We start from the raw sequence: 24,047 nt of genomic DNA, 5'->3' as shown, positions 1-24,047 counted from the left end.
ATACAGTGTAGTATGGATTCAACACCTGTGATTCAACGCTTCCATACAACACCTGGTGCTCATCGCGACAAGTGCCCTCCTGAATCCCCATCACCTATTTCACCCCTCCCCCCACCCACCTCCTGTCTGGTGATCATCAGTTTGTTCTCTACAGTCAAGAGTCTGTTTCTTGGTTTGCCCCTCTCTTTTTTTTTCCCCTTTGCTCGACAAACCTCAATTTCTTTTTTTTTTTTTTAAGATTTTATTTATTTGTCAGAGAAAGAGAGAGAGAGAGCACAAGCAGGGGGAGTTGCAGGCAGAGGGAGAAGCAGATTCCCTGCCGAGCAAGGAGCCCGATGCGGACTCAATCCCAGGACCCTGGGATCATGACCTGAGCCGATGGCAGATGCTTAACCGACTGAGCCCACCCGGGCATCCTGACAAACCTCAATTTAACCTCACTGTTTATCCAACAATGCTTAACAATGTTTGGGTCAATTTCACCAAGGCTTCCATCTCAGAGCACTTCCTACTAGATAGGCCACAAAGGACAGTTTCTTTAATGGCCTTAATTTCCTTTAAAATAGGCCCAAGATAACATCACACACCTTAATTTCTTCAGAGTTGCCTCCATAGGTATTAAGAGCCTACAAAGAGGCTACCGCATTCTTTCCAGCAAACTACTATTGTCACATAGTTAGCTGGGAGAATTGTTCTGCCTGACCAGCCAGCGTCCAAAGGTTGATTCTAATGGCCCCGGGCTCCTCTACTTTGGGGATCATTACTTTCTGAGAAAAAGATTCTCCATATATCCCAAGAATGGGTGCTGAGAATTGACTAAAGGTCTAAGAATCAGGAATGCCCCACTTTACCTAAATCCAAACTTTATAAATTATTCATTCATTAGTCAATAAGCAGGTATGCTCTGTAACCCATAGGACATATGCCTTCGTTTGAATAAAAGAGGAGACCATTCAGTGCAGCATCCTTATATCCTCCTTTGTTCTGGCCTCCTCTCAGAGACTCAAGTCCCTTAACTTTTGATTATTCAAAATCCAAATATCAAAAGTACCCAGGAGTGGCTCCTGCAAATCCGTGGGAACTTTTGGGAAGCCAGGTCTCAGAACCAGCTGCAGCATTGTCCCCAAGGCTGGTGAGAGGCGCTGGAGTTCGGAGCTCCACCCCCTGAAATGCTGATCTTGTAGGTGGTACAGGAGCCCAGAAATCTGCGTTTAACAAACACAGCAGATGAGTACCATACTTGTTAACATTTTTTTTTTAAGATTTTATTTATTTATTTGACAGAGAGAGACACAGCAAGAGAGAGAGCACAAGCAGGGGGAGTGGGAGAGGGAGAAGCAGGATTCCCGCCGAGCAAGGAGGCCCACACGGGGCTCGATCCCAGGACCCTGGGATCATGACCTGAGCCGAAGGCAGACGCTTAACGACTGAGCCACCCAGGCACCCCACACTCATTAACATTTTGGAATGATTCACTTTCCGATGCACAGACAATTTTATTGCCGTATTCAGAACACCTAGAAAGTGATTAATCAGTCCACAGCAGCAGTTTTCAAACTTGAGCAGGCTTGTTAAAACCTAGATGGCTCGGCCCCATCTCCGGTTTCAGATTCAGTGCCTCTGGAGTGTGGCTCAAGAATATGCTTTTCTTCCAAGTCCCCAAGTGATGCTGATGCTGCTGGTCCTGGATCTACGTACGTTTTGAAAACCAGTGATCTAGGCATACTCTTTCTTATGCAAATGCAAAAGCAAACACTTTCCAAAACGTATGGCGTCTTTAACAAGAATTCAACAAAATTCAAGATATTTCTTTAATGCCTTTCTCCTTTCCTCCTGCCAGCATGCATTATTAATCCTAAGCGGAGATATAGGATGCAGCATTTCCAAACATATTTCACCACAGAGCTCTCTTCTCATGGAGAAACCCAGGAAACTATTTGAGGAAAGCGTGATATAGCACCATAGCAAATTAGTGCATTCAAGAAACTTGGACCTGGGGTGTGCCTGGCTGGCTCAGTCAGTGGGGCATGTGACTCTTGATCTCAGGGTCGTGAGTTCAAGCCCCACGTTGGCTATGGAGTCTACCTAAAATAAATAAAAACATATTTAAAAAAAAGAAGAAAGCAAAGAAACTTGGACCTTTCCCATTCACATCCAGACCTCATCCCTTGATCCTCCACCCCTGCCCCGCACCCCACACGAATGCCAGGAGAATCTGAGAACATGGGTGGGAGAGGTACCTTGTCCAGAATTCTAATTGATGTGTAATTCACTTTTCCATAAAACTAAATTATAACAAATACTTGGTGCAAGTGAAATAATGTTTTAGTATTTCCTATACCACATTTTAAATATGCTAAAAAGTACTCTGTAGTCACTGAAGTATATAAAAAATACTTACGTTTATAAGATTATTTCCTACTATACTCTCATAAGGAGATAAAATACACATATAAATAAGCATAGTATGAAGCAGATTACAGTAAGTGTAATAAGAAAGATATAAGCAACGTGCCCTTAAATGAGGGACCACTTGCATTAGTCTTATTTAAGTGCTTGGACTACTCGTTATTAATAGTCAGCAACTTTGCTGAAGGAAAAGAAATATGCTTCCTCTGATTGACAGGATTTTTCTGTTACGAAATCTAGCTGTGTTCCACTGCATGTGGGAAGGGCTCTAGCTGACTGTGGTGAATTTCCTAATGCAGTTCTCCCAAACTTTGCTCTAAGACTCAGCTGGGACACCTATGAAAAATATAGATCCCTAGACCCCCTACTGACCACGTAAATCAGAATGTCCAGTAGAAGATCCTGGAAAACTGTGTTTTCGGTAAGTGCCCCAGTTCCCAAATTTTACTGTAGAAGAAGAGACTGGGTTTTCTCTGAAGTGTGTTTGAGGATAGAGCCTCATTCATTCATTCATTCATTCATTCACTCAGCGAATATCTACTGAGCCCATGCAGCATGCACACCAGATTTTTCTTGGTCTGTGTCATCAATTTTTATCCACACTGTGTTAGCTAACAAATATTCAACTGAATAAATTGATCAAATTGGCTTTATTTAATGATTCATGAATTGAGCAGCATCCAAGCTAACAGGTAGAAAGAAGCTCTGTTGAGCCATAGAAAAGGAAAGGTTTCTAGGGGCACCTGGGTGGCTCAGTAGGTTAAGCGTCTGCCTTCGGCTCAGGTCATGATCCCAGAGTCCTGGGATCGAGTCCCGAATTGGGCTCCCTGTTCAGGGGAGAGTCTGCTTCTCCCTCTCCCTCTGCCCCTCTCCTCTGCTCATGTTCTCTCTCTCTCAAATAAATAAATAAAATCTTTAAAAAAAAAAGAAAGAAAAGTTTTCTAAAGGCAGAGAGGGAACCAAAAAAAAGAAATTATTAACAAAGAATGCATTGTTTTAGGCAAGGTTGCCCTCCTAAGAGAAACCGAAGGGGGTTATCAGCAGATTACCTCCTAGTGCTGACCGAGAAATTTCAGGTTGGCTGGTTAAAGGTCACATTCCTGGGGAGTTAAGACTGCAGTTAAGTTAGGTATTAAGTCTCGGTTTGCTGATGTGGGGATTAGCACCAGTGACACCATTTGGGGCCTGCTGTCTCCTTTTTAACACTAGCATCATTACATCATTTTTTAGCTAGAAAAATCACTTTTTTAGTAAACATATATATCTGTCATCAATGCTGCTCATGCAGCAATACTGACACATAGGAACCCATAGTCCCTACCACAGTGTTATTTAAGAACAGCACTCATTACACTACCTCGGGATACCTCAAGAGAAATCGGAGAATCAAACTTCAGTGGGATCATTACTCAAGTATGAAAAACCATTCTGCTCACTGCCCCAGACGTCCTTAAAAATGAAGGAATTAAAATATAGAAACACATATACCAAAAGCTGTTTTCTTAAAAATGCTAAGTTTCCAACTTTGCAATTTTGGCTACAATTTTTATGTTCTATGTTCCTGCCTTCTGGTGGGAGGAAGTAATGGGTGGGAAGAAGCAAATGCTTTGGGAAGACAGAAGGGAAGGTAAAAGCTAATTACTAAAAAGCTTGTGTGTTTGAAGATGTTGCTGTTGAAAAAGAGATCTCCCCGGAAAAGGTATGTTCTATCTTGGGGAAGTATAAGCAGGTTTGTCCCGTTTCTTTCTGCGTTCTAAAATTCCCCACATCTATCCTGATATCACCTCTTTTTCTCCTCTTTTCTCTCTCTCTTTTTTTTATGTGTGTGTGTTGTGTTGAGGTACAATAAGGTAGGAAGGGAGAGAAAAGGAATAGATTAAGAAAAAGAAAAGAGGGGCTCCTGGGTGGCTCAGTCAGTTAAATGCCCAACTCTCGGTTTCAGTTCAGGTCATGATCTCAGGGTCCTGGGATTGAGCCCTGCCTAGGGCTCCGTGCTCAGAGGGCAGTCTGCTTGAGGTTCTCTCTTCCTCTCCCTGCCCTTCTCCGCCCCCACCCCCCGACTCCCGCTTGCTCTCTCTCTCTAAAATAAATAAATAAATCTTTTTTCCCCGAGATTTTATTTATTTATTTGAAAGAAAGAGAGAGAGTGAGCAGGAGAGAGAACACAAGCAGGGGGAGTGGGAGAGGGAGAAGCAGGATCCCCACTGAGCAGGGAGCCCGATGCAGGGCTTGATCCCAGGACCCTGGGATCATGACCTGAGCTGAAGGCAGATGCTTAACCACTGAGCCACCCAGGCACCCCAAATAAATAAATCTTTAAAAAAAGAAAAAGAAAAGAGAAGCAGCATAAATAACTACACTGTATGAATTTGTTGGACCTAAATGTTGCAACCAAGGCCATATACAGTGAACCCCTTAAATTAGAGAGCAATGGTGAGGGACAAAGGATTAGCACAAGGCCCCAAACCCGTGATTTTAAGCACTGCACTGTAAGTTAATGGTAAAAATGCAGCACATTGAAATAGTTCATTTGTAAAAGTTAAGTTCAATACAGGGCCTGCTAAGAACCAGAGTGAAGGAAAATCAACATCTACTGGCACTGACCCAACCCCTTAATCTCATAAATTTCCTAGCAGCTGTGAAACACTAACCACAGCAACAGCCCTGTGTTCTGGAATGCTGTCACCTCACCTGATTTCCATTGCTGTTTTCTGAGGTCTGGGTGGATGTCTCAGAACATGAACATGAACATAGGGTGTGTACATTCCCCTCGTACAAAGCCAACAAGGCGCTGGCAGCCTGCAAGGAGAAATTCTTCAGACATTTGCAAACCACTTCCTCCCTTGCTCTGTAGATACACAACAAACTTGCTTATAAAAATAATTAATGCCTCAACATAGCCAGAGCCAAATGACTTATCTTACTTGTTTTATTTATAACATTTATAAATATATAAACAATCATAACATAAATATGAAAATTAATTTGTTTTTTAAATTAATTTTTAGTAATATTTTAATGATTTATTCCATAAGTAACAAAGCAATGAATGTAAATTTCAGTTAATAACTACTTCTGGTTGTTATTTTAATGAATTTTTGTATAGCTCACGCAATTCTGATGTAAGAGCCTCAATAATGGAAATGAAACAGACAACAGAAAAATAGGTAGTAAACAGTAATAACTAGATATTTAAAGCCAACATCACGCAAAAGTTGGAATTCTGTAGGTAGACTATCAACTGATAAATCATGTATTTGACTTAGAATGTGCAAATAATTCTATTATTTTAACTCTTTAGTAATTTTTAGTAATCTGTTTCACTTAAACTTCTTAGAAGCAGTTTTTCCACCTGTAAATGGAGATGACAATAATGATCAGATAGAGTTATGTGGACAAAATAAAGTACCTATTACAGTGTAGTAGGTATTTGCTAAGTATAAGTTTTCTCAGTGCTAAGTGCTAATATTCAATTTCTCTGCTAAAATGGGGGAATCGAGGGACGCCTGGGTGGCTCAGTCGTTAAGCGTCTGCCTTCGGCTCAGGTCATGATCCCAGGGTCCTGGGATCGAGTCCCACATCGGGCTCCTTGCTCAGCGGGGAGCCTGTTTCTCTCTCTGCCCTCTGCCCCTGCTTGTGCTTTCTCTCTCTGTGTATCTCTCTCTCTCTGACAAATAAATAAATAAAATCTTTATTAAAAAATTTTTTTAAATAAAATAAAATGGGGGAATCAAAATCTCTCACAAAATTCTCCTTTCTTATATCTAAAGATATGAACCAAGTTTTTAAAAATAAAAACTTGCCAAAAAGCCAACAAACACGACCAAACCAGGAAAGGGGGACAAGCCAATGCCATAAACCAAAACCTGACAGCCAAGGAAACAAATAGAAAATTCTGCACTCGATCTTAGCCAAAAGGCCAAGAAGCAATACAAATAGATAATTCTGGAGCCCAGAAGAGTAGAACATTTTGTAAGGCTCCTGACCCTGTCCCGAGAACCCACATGGGAGATGCAGAAAAATGTTGAAAAGTGTCATCATTTCTGTAGCAAGACCACAAAACTAAACTACACTGAAACTCAGTTTCAGAAAAAATGCACTGCTTTGTTCTTACTCTTGAGATTCCACTTGAGCTCCCAAAATGCTGTAAATGTCCAATCACACTTAAACCATATTTTAATCCAATAATTCAAAGGGTCTCTGTATCTATCAGGGTTTTAATGCATAAAACAGAACCCATTCTAGGAATGTTAAGCAGAAATCAGATACTTACAAAATTCCCAGTCTGGCTGGGACTGGGCGTCCGCAAGGCTCCCCTTGGTGCCATTGAATCCAACAGCGCACCAACATAGCTGCAATCCAGAGACTGAGACAGTGGCTACCACCACCACTGCTGATCCTGCCGCCCTTACCACTAACACAACTGCCTCTTCGCACCCACAAAGTTGCTGGTACCCAAATTGCCCTGCCGCTGCCGTGATTGCCTCTTAACACGGTGTCTCTGTTTTAGACATACCAGCAGGAAAATGATCTCTACCTCTCTTCTAGCAGCCAAAATATCTGTGAGTGCACCCCATCCTGGCCGTGAAGGAGATGAGAGATGTCATTGTAAGCTTTTCAGTCTCTGCTTTCCAGGAACACACCAATGAAGGGGGAATTGAATGGAGGTTGAGCAAGTCAATCTACAGTATCCACCACAGGTCCATTGCAGCTCTACAACACAATGGCCATGTTCCTCGTGATCTACCCCTTCAGTGACTCAATCAGTACCCATTAGGATTACCCTCTCAACTTTATTTAGCCTCAGGCAACATTGAGTCTGGATTCGGTCAACAATCTGGCAAACTACTGCTTGAGCTAGCACACTGAATCCAGAAACCTGTATTAATGAGCTTTGCCCAATCCAAGTTATAGTCTCTCCTCCTGGTCTAGCACGCTCAGAAATTGTTCCTGCACAATTTCCTTGGGTTTCTGTTTATCTAAAAGAGTAAAATCTTTTGGTAGGTCAATCTTCACTTTCTAAGTCCAACTTGTCCTTGGCTTCTGGGATGTGCTTATAATGGGCTGGGGGTCAAAGAAGAATGCTTAAAGTGTGGGGTCTGGAGAGACTTCATAAGTTATTCACCTCAAGTGAAGTAACTCACATGTCTCCCACAAACTACAGCCAACCTCATGGGACAGGGGAAGGGAGCTGCTTCTGCTGAAGGAGAGGTTGCATGGGCTAAGGATTTAGAGTATTCAAATTCAACTCAACACATTCAAATGTCCCATCACAGTTCACAGGGTCTCCTTCCAAACCAGTGTCCTCATGTTCACTTAAAAGAGATAACTACACATGAATTAGGCTTATACTATAAACCTGGTAACCCATTGGATCAGATTCTATCTGATTTGAGGTTACATCAACTCTGAGACCAGAAGAGATAAAAGATTATCTTAGAGTGGTCATGAAAGCTCCCTGGTTCTCTGAACTTTTTCGAACTGATAATGTTAAACCCCGGGCATATCATTTCCTTGCTTTAATCTCTCCAGGATATCTCCATAGCTATCGTATTCCATAACCCTTGAAATTCCTCATTTTCATTCTAATGATTTATCATAACAACCACTTTGCCAGAGTGTAGCCTTCTAAGAGGCGTGTCATAAGGAAGCCATAAATGATCATTTAAGTAACTCCTTTGTCACAGTGTGCCATAACCTTTGAGCATCCTATTTTCTGATAGTAACAGTATTGCCATTATCTTCAAAACCAACCAGGTCAGATCATCAATCCAATGTTTCCATCCTTGAGAGTCTTTATCCACAATCTCTTCTGGGAGAAGGAAACAGAAACCACTCCAGATTGGGGTTTGGGGAGGAGCCCTTAAGAACAAAGAGATTTCATACAAAGGAGAAGGTGTTTATAGAATCATTGTAAAGGCTATAGAAGCAGGAGTTAAGAGTGGGGACAAATCACCACATGCAAGCTCAAGATCGAGAAGCATCTGCTACTGTTGCCGCTGGTCACTAGTACTGCTAATCATCTCTTTACCTGTGAAACTGAACCGTGAGGCAGGCTACAGTAACTGCCCCAACTCGCGCTGGAGACCCACAAGACGGGTATCTACAAACGTCCAGCCTCACTTGCGTGCATCCAAACGGTAGAAACATATCTATAACAAGAACCCTAGCTGCTCGAGGTCTGGAAAACATAGATTTGAGTTACCAACTTCTAAAGAACACGAAAGCATTCTAAACCCAGTATAGAACAGAGGAGGAGCAAACTGCACAAAATCCACCATGGTTTCAATAACTTGTAGTCTCTGGCTGTACAAGTTCAGTCTCTCCAATTTCCTCCCCTTCTTCCTGTTTCTCTGCCCGAGAAGTCATCCTCATGATGTCAAAGGCTGGGGAGGCACCTTGAACTGGTTCCTGGGTATTCGATGGCTGGTATTTGCTATTTCTAGGATGTTGTTCCTGGCCGCCTAGTTACTGGTGCCCAGCTGGGGTCTCCTGCTGAATGGCTTTAACCTCAGGCAATAATGGCCAGCGCGAGGCCTCCAGACAACTCTATTTGAGCCACAGCACAGCCTGGTGACATCGGCCCCAAACACCATCAAGTCTCTGGAACTGGGGCGTGCACCCTGTGGCGACAATGGCCCAGAGCTGTGCACTGTGGAGTTTGTGGACAGGCCAGTTACCAGTGCCACCCTGACCCCCAGTCATCCCCCTCCAGACCTGCCTAATCAACACTGGGGACTGGACTATGTCTGATGGCTAACCACTTTGATCCTTTGGCGTTTCAGCCTTACACATATCTCACATATCCCCCCGGGTAATGCCAACATTCACTGGAAAGTTCAATTGGAAAATAGATTTAGCATGTGCATTTTCTCCGGAGGTTTCCGGGCAGCCTCGTGGTGCCCAACCCTCCACAGGCGAGGGCCCGCCGTGAATGCGTGACGAGCGTGGTGGCACAGGAAGGCATGATGCATCTGCCTGGTTGGAATGAAAGCTTTAAAGGTGTTCCTGATTTTTATTTTGGAGGAATCATGTTGTCTTTTGTGAAATAAAATTTGTATTCAAATGAAAAATAAAAATAACGGTTTTACCAATGCGGTTGGTAAACTTGAGGGCCATCCATCACTTATCTCCTTCTGAATTGAGGTCACATTCTATTACTTTGCTACCTTTATTTTGAAGTCTTCTGTAACAGACAAGTTTTAAAACTAATGAAGCATGCTAAAAGAAGGAGAATATTTTAAATACAATGTTTAAATAATCTCTTCTTTTCATGAGATTTCTTTACAAAAGGAAGTCAATTTTACGAGTATAAATAGCATTTATGTTACTATACCTTTCCTTTTCCAAAGATGATCTTCATGGAGGAGTTAATGAGTGTGGAAAAATAAGAAAATAACCTGGAGAAGGGGGGAAATCGTACGAATTATATTTCTTCAGATATGAGCATATTCCCAGAAATTTAACCTTTCAGTTTCAGGCAGTTTGATAGATTGTGGGGACCATTCACCAATCCAGAGAATTTAGGAGGAGTAACAAGATTATATGGAAAAATATAATGAATTGCATCTTAGAAATGTTGAATTTGAGATGTTTGTAGTAAACCGAGGAACCATGGTTCAAGACATGGATCAAGACCATGTCACCAAATCTACGCAACTGTACAAAGTTGTAATATCTGGATTTAAGTCTCAGATTTGAATTACACATCCATGGCAGAAATAATTTATAAAGTCAATGCTAGATTTGGGGCACCTGGGTGGCTCAGTCAGTTAAGTGTCTGCCTTCAGCTCAGGTCATGATTCCGGGGTCCTGGGATCGAGCCCCAAGTCAGGCTCTCTGCTCAGCGGGGAGCCTGCTTCTCCCTCTCCTCCCCACTCCTGCTCTCTCTATCTCTGTCACTCTTTCTCAAATAAATAAGTGAAATCTTTAAAAAAAAAATCAATGCTAGATTTAATACTAGTTTATAAAAACAAGATAAACTTTATAGTTTTTATCATCTGCTCATATGTTTATGCATCCTTAAAGAGTCCTGGCAACATTCTGAAAAAATTTTAGAACCTCTGGAAAGGATCACATTCAAACTCCCCCAGTAGGGTAAAGGCTTGTACCATCTGCAAAGATCTCCAGAGAAGTTGTGCCTACACCCCCATTCATAGTCCATTCTATCACATGAATGGCTTCATTGTCTCTTATGTTTAAAAATAACTAAGGTCATAAGTAATTTTGAGAAAAAAAAATATTTTCTTTTTTTCTCCCCAAATAAAGACATTTACTGTTCTTGTGGGTTTTTTAAAATTATACAGGAGTTGAATATCAAAATCAGAAAATATAGATGAGAAAATATGGTAAGCATTCAGAAGAGAACTCCTCTTAAAACCATCCATGTGACACTATAGTGCCCTTTTAAAAAGAAAAAAAAAAAATGGAATGCAATCATGCTGGGCATGTTATTTTTTTCTTCTTTTCTTTAACAATCATGACTGTCTATCCATGTCGACACACCTCCAACATCAGTTTAAATGATAGAAGAAGACTGAGGGAATCATAATTAATATGCTAGGAACAGTGTGTTGTATTTCAATACTTAAGAAAGTACTGTTTCTTTAAATGTGGTTCAAACACTACTTGCTGAAAAATCACCTACAGTGCCCATAATGGAGACTTGGGGACCCATCTGGACCTATAAAATCAGGACCTCTAGGTGGGGGACCCAGAAATTTGCATTTGTCAATAAGCTCCCAGATGATGTTTATCTCACTAGGTCTGAGAATCTCTTGTTTCTTTTAAAGAGAAGAACTGTTTTTCCCAACACATCAGAATATTTCTGTTTTCTTGAAATTTTCTGCTCTCTGATTTTTATTTTAGGAGACAACAATGGATGGCCTTTGCAATTTGACAAGTATTTCACCAATTACTACAGAATGACTTCCCCATATCCCTTTGAGACACGAACATCTAAATGCTGTAAGTAATCAGAAGGATTGAGTCTCCTTTTCCATGAGTTCATAAAAAGATACCATGTTTTTAAAAGTTGGATCCAACATATTTTTTTTAAATGGTAAACTATAGTTTTCTAACAGCAAACTCTATTAGACATGCAGCCTTAATTTGGGGATTTTATTTAAAAGTGACTCAGGGATCTTAAGTATAAAAGCAATATATCATGCCAGATATTGTGAACAAAATTAATGTCCATCAGTCAGGGTTGCTATCTTATGTCCCTTTTTCACCATCATTATAGACTCTGATACAAAAGCAATTGTAGAAACAGAAGAACAGAGAAGCTGTTTGCATTTTAATATTTGCAAGTGAAAAAGCTTCTGGGGTCTAAACTACTTTAGAACTGCAAAAAAGCCTCATTAATTATAACCTGCTATGCTTAGTCACATGCTGAAAACTTCCAAAAACACGGGAGGGGCTGTGGGAGGGTATAACCTAAGGACTGACTGTGATATTTTAGAACAGGAAGATCTCATAAACAACTCCTTTTAAAGAAATTTTGTTTATTCTAATAAATTATGCAAATGTAAATTTGTGCCTTGGAGTTATAATTTGGTCCTTGGTTAGATAGTGGGGGGGGAAGGGGGACCCTTTACAATAATTTTTCCTTTATGTTCTATCACAAATTGTGAAGTCCAGCTTTTTTAAAAAGGTTTAATATTTTTTTTGTCTTCAGTATTCAAATGAGATTAATAAAAAGCTACTAACAGTCCCCAATTTAAGGGTGCATACATCCATCCTGTAAACCCACAGGCTACTCAGCAATCTGTCTCAGCCTCACATTTGCTCACAGAGACCAAATTATTTGATCCCTAAAACCTTTTGGGAAAGAAAAAAGGTAGCAGGTATAATTTACCTGCTGATATAATGCAAAAAAATTAATGGATTATGCCATGTTATCTCAAAACATAGTTATTATTTTTTTTGTTTTATTGGATAGCCTTTTATTTTCATTTCTTAAATTTTAATTGAATCTTTTTATATCTCCTTATTCCCAACTGGATTTTAGGCAATTTACAATAAAAATATGGCTACTAACAGACTTAAGCCATTAGTATAACATATAAGACAAAAAAATCAACAGTGAATGGGGAAAGGAATGGGAAGAAAAATTATATGAGGAAATCCTCACTGAGAAAAGTTCAATACCTGTGTCCAAAGCTTAGTTCTGAATTTTGTAGTCATCAAGCTAAAGAAGGAAGATAATGGGTTACATAACTTTTATAGCCTGGCTTGTAAAGCAAAAACAAACAAATGGTGGGGAAAAACAGATCAAGTCAGCAAGAGAGATAACTTTTTGCCTAATCTTGAACTCTGGGAGAAATGTGTCCTAACTATAACTAATGGGAAGAATGGAGCTATACATTAAATGATATATCAAAAAAAAAAATTTATCAGTTTTTGGTAAAGAACAAATATGTAATTTTCAATTAGAGTTCTTTAAAGACAGTTCAGGAAGGGTGGTAATAAAAAAGTAGTATAAAACAGAATGGAAAGTGTAGTGTAAAATTTGGGGGTGAAACTTAAAGTTCCTATTTTACCACTTTATTTAAATCAGATTATTATAAGGATTTATTGGAAATTAAACTAAGAATGGCTTATAATAATTTTTGTCTGGGTGAAAGAATGTGAGGAGTTCACATTTATAAAGTCACCTCTCAGGAACAATATCATGGAAAATATATCTATCATTAACATAGTATTAGAGTTCAAATTTGAGGGATATGGAAAGTACAAAGATTTAGAAAGAATTGTTTGTTTACTCAACCATAATTTCACCACTCAGAGGCTACCATCATTAACCTGCTGGCACGTTATTCATCTTTTTTATTTTAACATTGTTGAGATTTCCTGTACAAACCATTTTTATCATATTTTCATTTAGCATTTTAGCATAATCAGGTATCCATGCTGTTACAAGCTCCTTTTGAATATACTATATAATATATTTTTAAGTGTCATAATGTGCTTAATCATTCTTTTGATGTTGGATATTTCGGTGTTATTTTTTTCATTTTTCCCTATTACAGGTAACCCTGTAATCAACATATATGAATTATCTTAACTCCATCAATATAAATGGAAAAAACATGCTGGAAGTAATGCTAATTTCACTCCTTCCATTTTTACCCTTCCTAGTTTCACTCTCAAAACCTCCACCCTCTTTCCCAACCCACATTCTTCCCAACCCACAGCACTCATGTTGGATGTGGCTTATAACTTGGAGACAAAATCAGTTTTCAGCTTCTGAGATCCACAGCCAAAATGGTTACTTACAACCATAAAACTGTTTAAAAGTCCTTGGCGGAGAGTCTGTTTACAGAAAACACAAAACCTAAGTTATGATTTTGATCTCTTATAACCCTGTAAAATAGGCGGTAGAGTTATTTGGGAGGAGAGGAAGAACACCTGTCATCCCATAGCTGAGCAAAGGGATATTTACTAGGTCAAAGTCTCCTATTTACTAGCCAACTGTGCTCATTAACAATCATCCACCAGCTTTGTCATAGAAATCTCTACTTTGCCATTAAGACCCTTTTCTGCTCTCTGGAAGCTTTACTGTAAAGGATCAAAAACTGGAAGCCTACAAGCAGAAAATTCTCATAGAAAGTTTTGTTTGTTCTGTGATGTTTTAAAATATTTTGAGTTGGCTATCCTCATTTTTTAAATAGGTAATTATCTATACAACATTGTATTTCTGGCTTCTTACGAGAAAGTTGTTGACTTGGCTACATGTATTCCTGTCCTAACATGACAACAGGAGAAGCTGGTCCACTGGGACATCTGGACAAGGCCTACACCTATTTCACCAGTCCCCGGCAGACATGAGTCTGTAACCTCTGCCCTACGGGTTAGGGTTTCAAAGCAAATGTAGAGGGGAAGCACTCCTCATGGTGCTCGTTAATCAATCATTCCCCACATAGGCAGGAATCAGACTCTATTATACTGACTAACAATCCTATTCTACTATTGAGCTAGATGAACACATCACTGCAAGTCTCTAGTAGACTTTAGAACTATGGGATCACATCTTTAAGACTATGACTGCAGTCCCACAAGATGGCCAAAGTCATACATCCAATTCTCCCTCTTCCTGACACTAGCAGGGAGAATAGAATGGCTGGCTATGCATAAAAAAAGTTCACTCCCATACATGACATTTTAGACATCCTTACATCCCTACATAAGCCAAAAGAAGATCATTTAAAAATAATCCTTTAAAGAACTCCTGAATTTTCCAGAAGAAAAAAAAAAAAGAATTCTACCAACACTATAAGTTCATGTTTAGTTCTCTTTCTCACTAGTTAAAAATGACTTAGTCTTCCATTAAGGGTTTGATTATGCTATTAATAAATACTTTATTCTTAAGTAGCAGCTTTAATATGGACATTAAAGCCCATCACACACTATCATGTCACCCCTGGACATAACCACTCTCCTCGGGTGAGTAAAAGCAGATGACTTCACTCATTTTGCAGTAAATAGAGAAGAGCAGTCAGCTATTTACAGAAATGCATGGGCTGGTTAATGTGTCTGTTTTCTTATCTTAATGTTGTAGCATCATTTTAACATTAAATTAAAAGCAAACTTTGTAACCTTAATTTAAAGCATTGCCCATATTGCTTAGGTAAAACACTTTTGTACTAAATAATTTTCTCATAGCTTTTCATTTCTTTCTTTTCATTACCCTCCTCTTCCTGGTCCCTCACTATCCCCATTCCTTACAACTTCCTCCTTATTCAGTGGTCGGTTCTGTGCCCATGCAATGTCTTTGCCGAGGTTTAGAGGTTGACTGTGATGAGACCAATTTACGAGCTGTTCCATCAGTTTCTTCAAATGTGACTGTAATGTAAGTAGAAAAGAATGGCTTCATCCTGACAGCCAGAATAGCACCTGTAAAATTGTATCATAATTAAGGCCTTGTCATTATTAATGCATTTTTATTCAAAGATGATGTCATTGCTCTCGGTCAATTATAATGATTGCTGCTATTTATTTTACATTTATTAAATGTTAGGCCCCACTCTAAATTATTCTACATATTAATTTATTTAGTCCTTCATAATAAACCTATGGAGTATTTAGATATAGTAACTTATTTAGATCTTCATAATAATCCTATTTAGTATTTAGTATCATATTTTATCTAAACAAAAGATGTCATCATTTATGTGCTACTAAAGAAAAAAGGCTGCCAGTTAAACTATTATATAGAGTTTTCTTATTACAAGAACAGACATTTATTGAAAGCTCTTTTAGACTTTGTTGGAAACACTCTTATCTATGAATAAAAAAAGAAAACAAGTGAAATAAATTGGATAACATATTCATTTTTATGAATTCATATTTAAAATCTAACTCTTCTGAATCACATTTGGCACAGAGATGTTGATGTTGTTTTTTTTCCCCCCCACGAGTAACTCAGACTTATGTATGTAGAAGAAAATTATCCTCATAATAAGTGGTTTGTTGATCCAGTACTAATTTGAATTCAGCAAACTTTAGCAACACAGTCACACAGTTTCAAACACACATTTGTTTGAAACTTTTCAAAAGAAATAAGGGGAGGGTAGATACTTTAATCCAATGTTTTTGCTGAGTTTTTTGTTTCATCCAGATGTTTTAGTGCTGTCTGGCTCTGACTTTTGAGTATATGAAGACAAAATAGGAGTAATTCTTAAGTTTACAAATAAGTCCTGCCTTTGCCAACCCAAAGCACATAACAGAGCAACTCATATGCTTGAACTATAAGAGGCAGAGAGAGCTAGAGCTCAGAGTTCCTGTAGACAGTGGTGGCATTAAATTAACAAAATCTGGGTGGGTTTATTCAACTGAGTAAGTAAGACCTAAAGAACTTATCCAAATTGGCAATGAGCTAAGAACATCAAGCAGGTTAAACCACAAAGACTTGTTTTCCAAAGGAGGTGACAGTCCCACCCAGACTAAGGCTAGCATTCTATCCTATCCTCAAGTCACCAGAGCTCTTTTTCATAGTGATTAGTCTTACTAGAAAACAATAATAATATTTTACTAGAATAAAAAAATAATCTGAGGTTCTGTGGAGAGTTTCCATGATTTAAATCATGACTTGACCTGCTTGGTATAAAACTTGAGATGATTTCATTCTATTTTCAAAGAGAAACATTTATCACCCCCACTGTTTGTATCAAATTATCAGAAAATGAGTCAAAGAATACCCTGATGCTGCCAATCTCATTTTTCACTTTCCTAAAAGTAAGAATTGAATCCGTTCTTCTACAACTTAGCTAAACTTTGCATAAGAAAGGAAGAGAGGAACAGAACTGGAGGGATGGAAGAAGATAGGCAATACTAACCAGAAGGTGCATGCCCCTAAAGAATACCCAAAGGTATTCGGATTCAAATTAAAGTAAAAAACTGTTCTGGCTCAGTACATTCATACATACATTCATACAGCCATTTGTACAACCATTCGTACATATATTTATAAAGAAGTGCGTGCACTCCTGTGAGCCACCAGTTTTCAAGCCTTGGTATAGAAACTGGGATGGGACAGCTCCTTGTGAAGATGGGCTATAGGAAAGCAAGAGAGAAGGAAGGGTCCAAGATGACTTCAGAGTTTCCATCCTGAGTAATAGAGTGGTGGGAGAATGAGGAGACTGGGTGACAGTAAGTGGGAAAGATTAGGACTCCAATTTTAGATGCCTTTTTCAACTTGAAGTTAACAGGTCAGTCAGTAGAAATTCTCAACAGGAATTTGGAGATGGAGAAATAAAGCTCAGGAGTTTGTGTCTGTAACACTTTATTTAAAAAAAAATAGTAATTTCTTGTGCTTTGGGTTGAGCAGCTTGATTCAGGTTGTCCATTTCTACTTTACTCTGCAGAACTCCGACTCAACATCACACCTCGCCCCAGTCTTCGTTAGAGACTCCATAGAGAAAAGGAACTGGGCTTTACAGCAAATACATTAGAAGAGTAAATACCAAATTTTATTACTGAGCTCGTTCCATATTTTGAATTGGAACTCTCATAGGGAAATGTCAGAAATGGACTAAATCATATCAAAGAAACCAATAATCCAAGTAATATGTATTGAAGTTGGGATTTTTAAGACATTTCACATAAACGCAATTGAACAAAAGAGACAAACAAATAAATATGATTATTTATGCATTGTTCTGGCTTCCTAAACATTAGTTTTGACTGTGTGAGGGCTGACTATAAGATCCTAGAATTCAATCACTAAACTACATAATCTGATTGTAAGAACTTTATCAAAACTGTGGCTAGCTTTGACAATAATAATTAAACTAGGTTAGTTTCTCTCTTTCGCATACACACACCACTTTGTAAAAAGTCAGACTTGGAATATTACACTTTAAAACACAAGAATTTATCATATTAAAAAGTTTTTTGGCTTGTCCTATTCAGTGAGAATAATACCACCTACCTTTTTCCATTTCAACAGGGTATTATGAAATATGGAGAATGCTATTTGTTAAAATATTTGACATCATTTGGAAAGAAGTAGCCTATAAATCCTAGGCACTATCAATAAAAAAACCAACTTTCTAAGAAACATTACTTAGGAATCCTTAAATGAGCTTTCCTTCCCTCCAGAGTAACCTTCCCACTCAGGTGCAATTAGCCTCTTCCTCTTGGATTCTCTCATAGAACCCCACTTGTGTCTCTTTGAAGCACATCAAACATTCTTCCTTGCGCTATAGTGATTAGGGTCCTAATCTTCTCTACCAGAAAAAGGGAAGTGCCATAAGCTCAATGGGGACCTACAACTTGGCTGTTCTATATATCCTCCAAAGTTCCTAATGGAATATAATAAGCTCTAAACACTGTTTTTTAATTGAAGTCAAAAGAAAATAAATAAAATAAAAATAAAACAAGATGATGGCCTTTTTAGCCCTGGGCTATAAAACTGAAGTCATGGTCCAAAGAAAACTCTCTATTTATAGACAAAATATGTTCTTTGTCACCCAAATAGAGTATAAGCTTCTTAAGAGCAGTGACATTATCCTTTTCTTCCAAAGTGCAAATGGAATTCAACATATGTTGAGAAAATGAATGAATGAATGAATGAACACATTTTTGAAAACACACTAAGCTTAATCCATATTTTTAAATCAAACTCAAATATTCAACTGTTCATTTTTATACAACACAAACATGTAGTACATGATGTAAAGCAGAATTGAAGATCCAAGCCAAGGAAGAATGATTAGTAGAACAGGAATTCTCAATTAGCTAACATAAGGAATGAAAGAACATTTAGTGATCGCCTGGCAGCTAAGAAAGATTTCAAGAGAGAGTTCGTAGTTAATCAGCCTTTGGCATTCATTCATTAAAAACCACTAAGTGACTGCTATGTATAGTCCAGAACAGTGTTTCTTAATTTTTTTTTCTTTTCATTACTGCCCCCCCCAAGCCCTTTTAGACATTTTTTCCTATTTGTCCCCTCCTCTGAAATTTTAATAGAACACATATACTGTATCTCTGTTTATGTATACCTCTTCTTCATCCATTTAAAAAGGTAAGATGTTTTTTCCCTCCTTAAGAACTGGTTTTCACACCTCGGAGCAATAACATACCCACTGAGAATACATGGTCTCCTAAACTCTAGAATAGCATTTCTCAAATTAGATTCCAAAACTGTGTCCTGAGGAGTCTGAGAAACTATTTTGCCTTAAGAAGTCTTCATTTGATTATCAAGTTTAAGCAACACTGGTCCAAACCAACATAACAACTAACACTGGTAATGCCTACTGTATGATGTTGTCATAACCTGAGTCCTTTTTGCCTATCAAGCATCTCCAAAGGTTTATCCCACAGCGGACAACCTGCACACAATGCAGTCTATTGTTCACTTAACAAGGAGCATCTGCTCCATCGTATTATATAAAGACCGTAACAATTGCATTATATTATTACAGGTCATTTAGTACAAATAGATGCTTTCACAGTTAAAGAGACTGACAAGGAAAGATTATGTATGGTTCATGCAAGAGACTCCAACTGCAATGGTTTGGGTGTTGTTCTGTTTGGTTTGGTTTTTTGCTTCTTTAATTTTTTTTTCCTACTACCTCACATTGCTTTTCTTTAAAAAATTAAAGGTTTAAATTCTTCCCAGTACAACCACAATTATGTGGACCTGGTTTGTGGCAAGCTACATATCAAATTGTGATTCAAGTGAATCTATACAATTTACTAGAAATTGAAATGAAATCACATTGAATAAAGACGGTTCAGTTGTACTTACCATTTGACAGTTGCCTTCATAAAAAATTTTAAAAGGAAGTAAAGGTAGTGGGATGTGAGCAATGCAATATTGAAGAATATAAAATGTAACTGACAACTGTTTTCCCAGTTTCATTATTTTTGTGTTGTGTTAGAATGACAATGTTGTAACCTAAATTTAAGAAAAGATAAATATCTGTAATAATACAAAACTAACAGTTAGACCTAGTTCAAATGGTACTATGGATACGAGAGTAACATCATGAAATAAAATGTTTCCTGAAGGCTGGTGCTAAAGTAAATGAAGCTTATAATTATTTATACTGTTGTAGTATAAAAGTAAAGAAAAAAACACTTTAAGAACCACAACTTACATTTATTTCAGGTCACTTCAGTGGAACTTAATAAGAAAGCTTCCTCCTGATGGCTTCAAGAAATACCATAATCTTCAGAAGCTGTAAGAAAAAATTTAATTCCCAGTGTTAAAATTAACTCACATTGTTTTGGCCTATCTCTTCCCACTTCTGCACGGACCAGCACTACACCACTGTTTAAGTCTAATGCCTCCTCAGGAAATTATTTAGCTGTTAGCTAGAGACTACCAGGCAACTCGTTTTTTTGAGGAGTTCTAGAAGCCATTCTAGAAAAATTACAGATACTTATTTCCAAAAAAACTGGAGCACGTAAGTTTTGAGTTCTCCTGCCACACACTAGCCTGTGAAGAATTTTCTTCCACGTTTGCAAATTCAGTCTCCAGCTAAGAGAGCAAGTTGTGGTGGTTTGAAACCCCAGAGCATGTTGTTTGGGGGACTTAATTCCATTTTCGTATCTGCCATGCAGGTTGTTTTATTTTCGCCTCAAGTAGTATCTGACATGCTAGGTTCCCATCAGTTCAGCATTTTCATGTATACTCCAAAAATCCATAATGGCCTGGGGTATGTTTACCTGTTATTTAGTGCAACTCTGTGATTAAATCATATCATACTTGAACTGTTGGGTTTAAATATCCTGTGCCTGAATCATGCTAACTAGAAAACATCCCAGAATTCCTAGTTTCATTTTCATCCTATGTCGGTTCTAGTTCTGGTTTTACACTGAAGAAACCTCACACATAGATCTATATCTATCTGTACATTCTTCTTTAAGAAAACAAATAGAAATAGAGCAAAATCAGAAAAAAAATTAATCTACTTCATCCATTGAAATGTACTCAAAACCCAGATAATCTGCAAAAAAGTATGTTTCATATTAAAAAAATAAAAATTTCAATAAAAATGACTTTCAAAACTTTATTCTGGATGTTTAACAGTCAGCAGAGAAGAGCTTTTCAAAATTAGGCCTTATGTAAAAACTTCAAGAGGATGCTTTGGTATATTCTATTTTCTGATTTTTGGAGACTGAAGAATTTTTTGGATCTGTAGCACCACCTTATGTCCACATGTCTAAAAGGCGTTAATACTCCCAATTTAAATATCAAAATTCAGGTTTATATAACACAGTAGTTTAGTAGTTTTACACAATAAACATTGAACTAATTTTTTAAAGATTTTCTTTTTAAGTAATCTCTACACCCAAAGTGGGGCTCACACCCACAACCCCGAGATCAAGAGTCATGTGCTCTACTGACTGAGCCAGCTGGGTGCCCCAAATTACTTCTTGAACAGCCAGTTTGTTTTAACTGGTAGATCAAAATAGCCTAATTACAAAAAAAATTCTACCTGATTATTAGAGATATAGCTTTGCTTAACCTCCATGCAATACAGTCTATTAATCACTGATCATTAAAATACTTAGAAACAAATAAATACATGCTAAAGCTTCTCTGTGTATTAGTGAAAAAGATGCATTCCCTATTATGTAACTGGAACCACGGCATGTTCTGTGAAATTGTTAAAAGCATAATAAATTTAATAATAACATTTTTACAATCAAAGTTAGGTTTTCTTGCGTGTTCGAGAAATAGGGAACCCCTTTTAGTCAAAATTTCTAATTAACTAAGAATTCGTTCATACTGAGGGTGCCTGGGTGGCTCAGTTGGTTAAGTGTCCAACTCTTTTTTTTTTTTTAAGATTTTATTTATTTATTTGAGAGAGAGAACATGAGAGGGGGGAGGGTCAGAGGCAGAAGTAGATTCCCCGCTGAGCAGGGAGCCTGATGCGGGGCTTGATTCTGGGACTCCGGAATCATGACCTGAGCTGAAGGCAGACACTTAACCAACTGAGCCAACTCAGGCATCCCATGTCCGACTCTTGATTTTGGCTCAAGTCATGATCTCAGGGTTGTGAGATCAAGCCCCAGTGGGCTCTGTGCTCAGCAGGGCGTCTGCTGGAGATTCTCTCTCCCTCTGCTTCTGCCCCTCTACCCCACACTCGCTCTCTCTCTCTCTCTCTCAAATAAATAAATCTTTTTAAAAAAAAAAAATGTGTTCATATTGGTTTCTTCCTTATTGCTCCTAATATTTATAAATATATATATATATATAAACTTCAAAACGCCCTAAAGGACAATGATGACCTGTATTCAGAACAAGAAGTCAGGCTCAAAGCCCTTACTTTGTCATTTCTTACAACCTGGGGCCAGTACACGCAGAGGTACAAAACTTTGCAAGGGTGCCTTTGATGCATTTGCTTGCGCTCTGGTACCTATTGCCTTTGACCTCCAGTTAACCCAAGGCCAATCATCCTGGATGACTAGTTAACTATTTAAGACTGCATTCTTGTCTTGACGTGCCAGTCTAATTTATATTCTTCTAGTCCTGAGTCTTTTTACTTCATTTTTTTCTTTTGCCATAAATACTCCTTATAAGCTTCCTCAAACACTTTTTGGAGCAAGGCTTGGGGTGTCAAATTAATGAAATTAAAGCTGACTTGTTGGGCAGATTTGTGATTAACATAGAATATGATCCAAGGCCTTAAAGATATCACATACTTGTACTTCTGCCAGATCTTTGCTAAATGCCGATCTTCCTATTATAGCAGGAAATGTTAAAAAGTCTGACTTCTGGGCCTGTTTGATAATTGAGTGCCTTACTGTGCATTAAATTTTTACTTATAGAAAATTCAAATATTAAATTTTAACTATTACATGTTCATCTTTATAACTAGAATTTCTAAATAAAACTTGCCTAATCATACCCGAACTTAATAGCAAAACAAAATGACATGATATCTAGTTTCCCTAACTTATTGTGCTATGTTTACCTTTTTTTAATTAAAAAAATGTTTATTGCACTAAAATACATAGGATGTAAAATGTACCATCTTAACCAATTACAAGGTACATTCAGAGCCATTAAATACATTCCTATTGTGTTACAGGCACCACCACCCATCCAAAGAGCTCTTTACATCTTGCAAAACTGAAACTCTGTTTCATTATGATTTTTTTTATAATTCTCTCCACAGGTGCCTGCAAAACAATAAGATTAGATCCATATCCATCTATGCGTTCAGAGGACTCTACAGTCTTACTAAACTGTAAGTACCCATGCCAATTACTTTGCCCATTCCACAGTTTGTCCATTGCACACAGCCCTCCTGCCCACATCCGCAGAAGGGTCAGCACAGCCCTTTGCCCTTGGGGTTCCGACTCAGACAAGTTTCTGCGTGAGTCCTGAATTCAACAGCCCTTATTTCTTCACATCTTCATCAATACTTCTTATTTTCTGGGGGTTTGCTGTTTGGGGATTTTTTTTTTCTAAAACAGCCATCCTAATGGGTATGAAGTAATATTTCATTGTAGTTAGCAAAGCTTTTTAAAATCGGCTTTCTCAAAGTTCCATTTCACTGAGTTTTACTAAGCAGCTGAACCTAACCTCCTGTAAGAAGTAATGGCATGGAAGTATAACCAAAACTCGCATAAATCAACAACTCCCTATATTTCTATTTCTGCCCCCCTTGATTTCTATCTTATACCACTTTTTTTGATCCTAATCCAAGAAACTCACTCCAGTCAGATTCCTAGTTTGTGGCATGAGGGTTTGGGATTGAGGAAAGGCTGTCTAATCATTTCACCAGCAAAATGGAAGAAGGGCCCTGGAGACTCAGTGTCTTAAGAGTAGCCACTTTTGCCAAGTCCTCTTCCCTTCTATCCCATCCCTGCTCTTTCCTGTCTTGGCAAATCACCCAAAGTCGATATTGGATTCATTTCCATTAGACTCCTGACTATCTTTCACATCCATTGAACATTAAACCAAGCAGAAGTTTTGAACAGATTCATGGGGGATTAGAGAGAAAGATAGTCCAGATTTGGTATAAAGTTCAACGGATGTGAAGAATAGTACCACAAATTTTAAAGGGTCCTCCATCTCCTTCCATGGTTACTCATAGCACTGGAATATTGTTTGGTTGTTAAAGATGTTACATACTTCCAGGTTATTAGCGATAATCATTGGATTCCTGCTTTTC

The 24,047-nt window shown here is 38.2% G+C and overlaps 1 protein-coding gene across 2 annotated transcripts in view; it reads left to right on the top strand.

The window, feature by feature from the left end:
- RXFP1 (relaxin family peptide receptor 1) overlaps window positions 1-24,047 on the top strand; it is a 98,398-nt gene that overhangs the window by 48,234 nt on the left and 26,117 nt on the right. The window contains exons 3-6 of one of the 2 annotated variants that reach the window (XM_021698881.2): window positions 11,278-11,376; window positions 15,157-15,262; window positions 20,027-20,098; window positions 23,046-23,117. In XM_021698881.2, coding sequence (XP_021554556.1) covers window positions 11,278-11,376; window positions 15,157-15,262; window positions 20,027-20,098; window positions 23,046-23,117 — 349 coding nt within the window. Of the gene's footprint in view, window positions 1-11,277; window positions 11,377-15,075; window positions 15,263-20,026; window positions 20,099-23,045; window positions 23,118-24,047 lie in introns of both variants that reach the window. The other variant, XM_044912588.1, reaches the window with a different exon arrangement.

This window comes from Neomonachus schauinslandi, chromosome 2 (genome assembly GCF_002201575.2).
Source record: "Neomonachus schauinslandi chromosome 2, ASM220157v2, whole genome shotgun sequence".
Taxonomy (NCBI): domain Eukaryota; kingdom Metazoa; phylum Chordata; class Mammalia; order Carnivora; family Phocidae; genus Neomonachus; species Neomonachus schauinslandi.
This window is presented reverse-complemented; position numbering and strand designations above follow the sequence as displayed.